The 8355-nt window shown below is 43.3% G+C and overlaps 1 protein-coding gene across 1 annotated transcript; it reads right to left on the bottom strand.

Moving 5' to 3' along the window:
* Positions 1-5695: 5695 nt before the first annotated feature.
* Positions 5696-8355, bottom strand: Ivl (involucrin). Its single transcript, XM_005139208.4, has 2 exons — positions 8251-8355; positions 5696-7339 (listed from the first exon to the last, which is right to left on the bottom strand). Exon 2 carries the CDS (start codon positions 7314-7316, stop codon positions 6099-6101), a length of 1218 nt encoding a protein of 405 aa, XP_005139265.2. The 5' UTR covers positions 7317-7339; positions 8251-8355; the 3' UTR covers positions 5696-6098.

Here is an 8355-nt window from a genome sequence, read left to right as displayed (position 1 = left end):
GACACCAGACTGACAGCTAGGGAACCTGCAAAAGACCCAGTCAGGTCTCCTGAATGTGATTGTCAGCTGGGGGGCTTGGGCAATCTATGGTGCCACTGGCAGTGGAACCAGTATTTATTCCTAGTGCACAGATGGAATTTTGTAGCCCATTCCCTATGGAGAGATACTTTCTCAGCCTAGACACACAGGGGAGGTCCTAGGCCCTGTCCCAAACGATGTGTCAGACTTTGATGATCCTTCGTAGGAGGCCTCACTCTCCCTGATGAGTGGATGGGGAGTGGGATGGGAGGTTGTAGGGGGCCTAGGAGGACTGGAGGGGGAGAGAGAACTGGATTGGTGTGTAAACTACGATTGTTTTTAATTTAAATAAAAAAGAATATCTACGAAAAAAGATCCACAGTGCCCCAGCACTGTAAAAACATTCATAGGCTTGGTATGACAACCACAGTAGAAAACAATTGAAGCAAAGGGTTAACTAATTTGATTGCATTCAAAGACAACCAGGGCGTCAGAAAGTTAGCACAACTGGCAAGTGGAGAGCAAGGACAGCGTCTCTCTGGTACATGTTCTTCCTTTCATCATAGCTCCATCTGGTGTTTAAGTTTTATTCCTTTTTGTATATTGTTATCATTCCAAATGGCTCATCATAATCAAAAGATGTCTCTATGACACAAAGCAAAACTCTGTGATTGACAAACTGAAAACCCTAGTAAGCAATCAAAAGCAAAGCAAGTCATGTGCTGCTTCGTTACTGTAATTTTGCTAGTTATGAATTGTAACGTGAATCTCTGATATGCAGGATATCTGATATGTGACCCACGTGGGGGTCGTGATTCACAGGCAGGATGTCTGATATGTGACCATTGCACTAGATCAAATGGCCATGACAGCTGAAAAGACATCACTAAATGGCAGCGGAATATACCTCTTCAACCACACATTGGCCACTCTGTGTCACTGCTAGTATTTATCTCTAGGTGGCACTCTGGCTCCAGATTTGCTACAAGTTAGTTGACACTATGCAGGTGTTTCAGAATTAAATAGGGACCAAAGCCCAAGGTAGTCAGATTTACAGTTAGTATGTTCTTCACCATGAACCAGGAGATTACCTCAAAGCATTTATGTCCCTACCATCTTCTCTCTGAAGCCAGGGTAGACCCCAATGACTCTTCTATGTCACTAGCCTGAGATCAGGTACCATGAGATTTGTTCAACATGTGGATCAATTTGGATGAACTAACTAGAGACTCCTGTGTCACTACACTGTATGTGGAGTATAAAGATCCAGGCAAGGCAAATTCCAATTCCTTGGGGCAGGAGAAATTTTCAGGTTTTAAATTATGAACTTTGATCCATTTATAGTTGATTTTTGCGCAGGTTAAGAGATACAGATCTGCATTGGAGTATCTAAAACAAATGATGATGGCCAAGTTGGATAGCTGGATGTGGAAGGATGAAACTGGCTCCCCATCTCTCACTTGTCACAAAACTCAACTCCAATAGATGCAGGTCATTGGCATAACATCTGATACCCCGAATCAGATGAGGGAGAAAACATGGCATATTCTTCAACTTAAAGGCACAGAAAAGTAATTCATGAGTAGGACTCTGGTAGCCTAGTTAGTAAAACCAAAAATTGACAAGTGGGATCCCAGGAAAATAAAAGGCTAATGTACAACAAACAACACCAGCATTTAAATGAAAGGGTAGCCTGCAAAATAAGAAACCTCTTTACCAGGTATCTGACAGAACATTAATATGCAAAATATATAAGGAACAAAAGCAAAATAAAAACAAAATTCAAGGAAACAACTCAAATAAAGGGGCATGGATCTAGAGAGTGAATTCTCAAAAGATGAAATACAAATGGCTGAGGAACATTTTTGTAGACGGTCAACATTTTATCCACTACATGTATGCAGATTAAAACGACTTTGAGATTTCATTTTACCCCAGTCATAATGGTCAAGATCAAAACACAAATGACAACAATGAGGTCATCTAGTTCTGGGCTTTTCTGCAAAGGGAGATTTTTTTTTTGGTTTTACGAGACAGGGTTTCTCTGTTTTGGAGGCTGTCGGTCCAGCCTGGCCTCGAACTCACAGACATCCTCCTGCCTCTGCCTCCCGAGTGCTGGGATTAAAGGCGTGCGTCACCAACGCCTGGTGCAAGGGGAGATTTTTGATTATCTACAAGTCTTGTCAGTCTTGTTATTACTATTTTTACTTTGGAGATTATAATATAATTACAACATTTCTCCCTTCCCTCTTCCAAGCGCTGCCATATAGCTGTCCCTGCACCTCTTCAAATTCATGGCCTGTTTTTTCATTAATATTATTTTGTGTACGTGTGTATATATGTATATTCTTAAATATAACCTGTTCTGTTCACATAATGCTTCTTGCACATGTATTTTCAATTTTATCAACTTTTTAAAGAACGACTCTTGACTGATTTCTAGGTATTGTTTTTTTAGTCTCATTAATTTCTGCTTTATATTTTATTTTTTGGTACTATATTTGGGTTTGACTTTCTGTTTTTCTAGAATCTTGAAGCCCATTATTAGATTATTTTATTCGATTTATTTGAGACCTCTCCGATTTCCTCTTAGGAATGACTTGCCTGTATCCCAGAGATGCTGTCAGACAGTGCTATCATTTGCATTCATTCTAGAATTTTTTTCTGGAATCCTTACTTCCTCAGTGACCATTCTTCATTTAAATGTATTATTCAGTCTACTAATATCTGTGTTGTTTCTGAGGCTACTTTTGCTATTGAATTCTAGTTTTAATTTTCTGTGATATAAGACACAGGAATTATTTAATATTTTTGTGTTCTTTTTTCCTTTTTGTTTTTTTCAAGACAGAATTTCTCTGTGTAACAGAACTAGATGTCCTGGAGGTAACTCTGTAGACCAGTCTGGCCTTGAGCTCACTGAGATCCATCTGCTTCTGCCTTCTCAGTGCTGGGATTAAAGGCTTAGGTCACCACCACCACATTTTTGTATTTTTAAAGCTGGTTTTGCAGCATGTAATATGATTAATTTTGGAGAAAGGGTGTATGTGCTGCTGGGAAGAATGTTTTATTTGTCTGTTGGTTGGATTATTCTTTAGATTCCTGTTTGATACAGTTGATCTATGATATTGTTTATCTCTGAAATTTCTTGACATTTATTTTTAATTTGGAAGATACATCTAAAGATTAGTAAGGATATTTAAGTCTCAGGACTTAAATGGCACTTTATGCCCTTTAGATTTTATTTTATGGAATCAAGGGCCTCAAGATTTGGGCATAAATATTTGCAACAGTTAAATTTCCATTTTGATAAATTGTTCTATTTATTAATATGTAATGCTCATATTTATTTATTCTGACGAATTTTGGTTTGAAATATATTTATTTATTTATTTTAATTTTATTTTTATTTTAATTTAAATTAGAAACAAGGTTGCTTCACATGTCAATTCCAGGTCCCTCTCCGTTTCCCTCCCCTCCTCCTGTGCCTTCCCACCAACCCTCCCAATATTCCCTCATTTCCTCAGGAAGGGTGAGGCCCTCCATGGGGGTGTCCATAATCTGTCATTTCATCTAGGGCAGGGCCTAGACCCTCCCCCAAGAGTTCAGGGTAAGAGTGCATCTCTCATTGTTGGATGGGAGTCCAAAGTCCATTTGTATACCTGGGATAAATACTGATCTACTGCCCAAGGCTCAATAGATTACCTAGGCCTCCTCACTGACACCCACATTCAGGGGGTCTTGATCATATTTTATGAGACATGAGAGTTGCTATGCCATCTTTGTATTTATGTAGGTTTCTTGGAGACAATGGATAGTTAGATCTTATTTCTGTTTCATATTGGTTAGTTTGAGTCTTCACTTTGCCATTATGATTATTGTTAGGAGGAACTTGCTATCTCCTGTGTTTCTGTTGGCTGTACTTCTGGCAGATGAGATTATTGTTCATTCTTTTCTTCACCTGCGTCAGTATTAGGAGATTTACAGCTTTCTGTGTAGATTGTCTTCTCTGTTCTGTCATGAAGTATGTACTTTTCTGCATTCTCGTGGATAACTCTTTGCTCTTCTCTCATATTAAGAATTTTTTTCAATGCTGGCTATTCTTTCTCAAACCATCTTATCTTGTGATTGTGTTTGAAATGTTTCACTTTCAAATTTGAGATAAAAATTCTGAGGATAGCAATCTTGGTTGACAGTTATTTACTTCAACTATCTCGTTCTCTGCTTTCCTGACTTTTAGGTTTGATGACAAAAGACCCGAAATCATTCTGATATTTCTGCCTTTCTGTGTGAGCTGCTAATAAACAGCTCTCATCGTTGTTTTTTGACATCCTGACTAGGATATGTTAGGAAGAAATTTTTCTCTAATAATGTCTATTTGGGGTTCTTAATGCCTCTTCCATTTTGATGAACACTTCTTTCTCTAGTTTTGAGAATTTTTTTCCTATAATCTGAATGAATAAATTGTCTGAGCCCTGAGATGTCATCTTAGCTCTTTCCTGTGGATTCTTTTTCATTTTATTTTGCATTTCAACCACAGTTCTCCCTCCTACCCATTCTCCTAAACTCCCTCGCCTCCTCCTACCCCCCCTTATCTTCTCCTAGCCCACTCCTGTCCACTCCTCATGGGCAAGGGCTCCCATGAGGAGTCAGCATAGTCTGGCACAATAGGTTGGGGAAAATAGGCTGATAGAGAATAGGCAAGAGCAGCTTGTAGTCTATTAAAATGTTTCAAATGAATAGGGTCCCATCCCCTTAGGGGTTCTTGATATGTATGGGGAGGATTTAATCCTGTTAATATTGCTCAGGAGAGAAGATTCCTAGAGAGTTGAGCATTGGGGCTGAGTGGGGCTGTAAAGTCTTCTGAATTCTGCCCAGCTGGTTGAGTTTGAATGCCCATGGATACTTCAATGGGGATGTCTCTGACATACCCTCATGCCTGCAGTAAAAATAACTTTATATAACTTGAGACACCCTGTCAACACAAAATGACTAAACAGCCAAAGGCAAGTAAGTGAGGTAGGGAAGGACAGTTACAGGCCTTGGGGCAGGAGTGCCTAGACTTTGGATGTGAATATTGACAGTAAAGGCTGCAGAAGTGTCCTGGAGGTAGGGTACAGCAAGACGGTAATAGCTGTGGGGGCTTTTGACTAGTCTTTGTCTATCCTACACCTACTGTTCAGTCTTTACTTGCTTTAATGACATGGCCATTTTCTCTTCTGAGACTCATGCGGAGACTGTCTCCTCTCCCTACTTTGTGCAGTGTTCTGTTGTTTTACTAAAGTCTTCTCAAGACATGTCATAAGATTCTCAGAAAGCACAAGGAAAATCTTTAGTTCAAAATCCAGGAAGGAGAATCTGGCAGTATTTACCAAAACCCAGGCAGAGCCTCCAAACATACTAGGCATATTTCCAGATCCTCTCCCCTCATGAGGAGTTGGACTGAGGTGAAGCATAGAGCTATGCTCTGCTGTGGGCTAAGAATAGAGGCTGTTTGACTAGTGCAAGAAGCTATTTGGTTAAGATAGATAAATCACTCCCACCAACTAGAATAAAAGTCTCCATTCAGGACTGTTGTGCACTGAGTTTGTGTGTGTGTGTGTGTGTGTGTGTGTGTGTGTGTGTGTGTGTGTGGAATATGATGAGAGACAGAAAAGAAAAAGATAAAGTAAGTACAGGATCACAGGGTTTTCAGGATTTATTACATACTATTGTGCATATTCACAGATTCAGTCACAATGCTAGGAATGAAGTCAAAGTTGCTATACTAATAACAGCTCCCCATTCCCACCCCAGGAAGATGCTTTGATGAATAAGGTAGGGGTTGAGCTTCTTGGGGTGGATGCTGGGCCATAAACGTCCTGTTTCCCAGCCTGTCATAGGCATGAAGAAGGTCAAAACCATACGGATTCGTGGATGAGTGGATCAGCCAGGGACCTGAAGGAAGTGTGGTGGATGGCTCTCTTCCCTTGTATGGGATAGGTGAAGAGTCTCTGGGACATCATGGTGATTGCTTTAGCCTTGGTGTCACTGTACTTCCTGGTTCTGCCTCTGTTTCTCCGTGGGGAGCAAGCTGTCTCCTTTCACAGGTTGGGTTGGCTGAGTCTCTTGGACTCAGCGCTTGGTACGACTTGCTCTATCTGCTTCCCGCACTGTGTCAGGGGCTCTGGTGCTTGTTTCAGTTGCTCATCTTTCTTCACTGGGCCTTGATCCAGTCGCAGCTCCAAGAGCTCCTTCTCCTGTTGTACGTGTAAGTCGTCCAGATGCTGCTCCCTTGGGGCTTTCCCTTGCTTAAGTGACTGACCTGGGCTTTGTGTTCCTTGATGCCCTTCATGCTCTGTCTCTTGCTGCTTCCCCTGGTGCAGCTCTGGATCCTGCAGCTTCTGTTTCTGCTTCTGGTTGTGTTCCAGGTGCAGTTCAGGCTCCTGTGATTCCTGACCCTGCTCCTTTCCAAGGTGTAGTTCAGGCTCCTGTGACTCCTCTTGCTGTTGCTTTCCCGGGTGCACTTCTGGCTCCTGTGACTCCCGATCCTGCTGCTTTCCCAGGTGCAGTTCTGGTTCACAGTGATTTTGCTTCTGATGCTGTCTCAGATGTGACTCCTGGTGGTGATCCAGCGGCAGCTCTTCCTGGTGTCTTGACTCCTGTCCCAGCTGCAGCTCCTGCTTCTGTGACTCCTGGTGTCTCTGCTCCTGGTATAGCTCCTGCTTCTGCGGTTCCCGCTGCTTCTCTCCTGGAATCAGTCCCTGCTCCTCAGGAGTGTTCTGCTGCTGACCCACACACAGTTCTAGATCCTGCTGCTTCTCCTTTAGGCTCGGCCTTAGACTTAGCTCCTGTGGTCCCGATGTGTCCTCCTGCTGCTGCTGCTGCTGTCCCAGGCACAAACCCTCTCCCTGTGGCTCTTGAAGCTGGTGCTGTCCCAAGTGCAGCTCTTGTGGTTCTTGCTGATGTTGGCCCAGGTGCAGCCCCTGTGGCTCCTGTGGTGGCCTCTGCTTCTTCAGATGCAGTCCCTGCTCCTGCAGATCCTGCTGTGGCTTTTTCACAGACAGCTGGGGCTCGTGTGGTCCCTGCTGCTGCTGCTGATCACACTCTTGCCCAGGCAGCCCCTTCACAGCTGTTGTGCCCTTCTCCTCTTGTGTGGAGCCCTTCTCTTGCATCTCAGAGGATACTTTCTGGCATTGTGCAGGTTGAGAAGTTGGCTGCTTCGTTTGTTCCTCATGGGCATGGGCTGGAGGACACACAGTCTTGAGGGATTCCTGAACTTCAGCTTGGGCAGTCACTGGCAATGGGTGTTGCTGGGACATCTCCGAAGCTTGTATAGACCACGCTAAACAACAATAACAACAAAACCCAAGAAATATCAGAGGTTGGACTGAAAGCAATGGAAATAGATGAACCACTGAATATACAGGATATACATAGTGGCCCTGTTTAGTGGCATCCTTACTCCTGGCATTTTCCAACTTCTGTAAACTGTGATTCCAGGAAGCAGAAGAGAGTGAAGGGTGGGAATGGTGAGGGCACAGAAAAGCTCTCCTATGAGCTCAACAGAGGGGCCTTTCTCCAAAGAGTTTCTGCAAGAATGGGCTGGCTGTTAATTAACTTGCTTTTGTCCAGTCTTTCCCTGAGTCCTGGGAAGATGAATTCTGGGATTATGTCACATTGTGAAGGAAACCTTTGAAAAAGAAAGTTCTCACAGAGGACCCAGAAGTCTGGAAAGCTGATCATCTATGCTAGAGGTGTGCTGGGAGGCCATTGCAGCATCCTTGAACTGGAGATATTTAGCATATCCCAGGCCTGACTCCTACCAAAACACTGTGGATTTCTGGTCAACTCACTTAGTCTCTCTGGGATTCAGATTTTTTTCTCTGGCCTGTTCTGTCTGAGAGCTCCTTTCCTCTTTGATCTTCTGAAAGCAAGCTGTAGCCCTAGGACCAGGAGTGAGAGTGAGGGGCAGCTGGAGTTAGTGAGAACTGGAGCTTGTTATGACAACTCCTGTACTTCTATTAGGATTTCCAGGTCCCTGTACTGCCCGTGTTTCTCCACACAGAAAGTACTATTGAATGTTTCCCTCTGCACACTAATCCGCCCCTTGAAGGATAAGCAGTCTAGCCAAATCTAGCACCATAACAATATCTGCCCCCGGCTGGAGTAGACATCCGTAACTATGTTCGGACCTGTTGGAAGCCCACAACCACAACTAAGGTCCCAACAGCTAACACTCTGTCTAACACTCACCAGGCTCAGAGAGAGGAGGAGGCAGAGACTTCCAGTGCAGTGCCAAGCCGAGCAGGCATCAGGTCCCTTATATTCCCGCCTAGCCGCCTTCTCAGGCTGGAGGTG

The sequence above is a fragment of the Mesocricetus auratus genome, unplaced genomic scaffold (genome assembly GCF_017639785.1).
Source record: "Mesocricetus auratus isolate SY011 unplaced genomic scaffold, BCM_Maur_2.0 Super-Scaffold_100009, whole genome shotgun sequence".
NCBI classification, from domain to species: domain Eukaryota; kingdom Metazoa; phylum Chordata; class Mammalia; order Rodentia; family Cricetidae; genus Mesocricetus; species Mesocricetus auratus.
The sequence above is the reverse complement of the archived record's forward strand: the minus strand, read 5'-3'. Positions and strand labels throughout refer to the sequence as shown.

What these genes read in the sequence shown, in the direction of transcription:
- Ivl (XM_005139208.4), bottom strand. Translation starts at nt 7,316, where the DNA reads ATGTCCCAGCAACACCCATTGCCAGTGACTGCCCAAGCTGAAGTTCAG.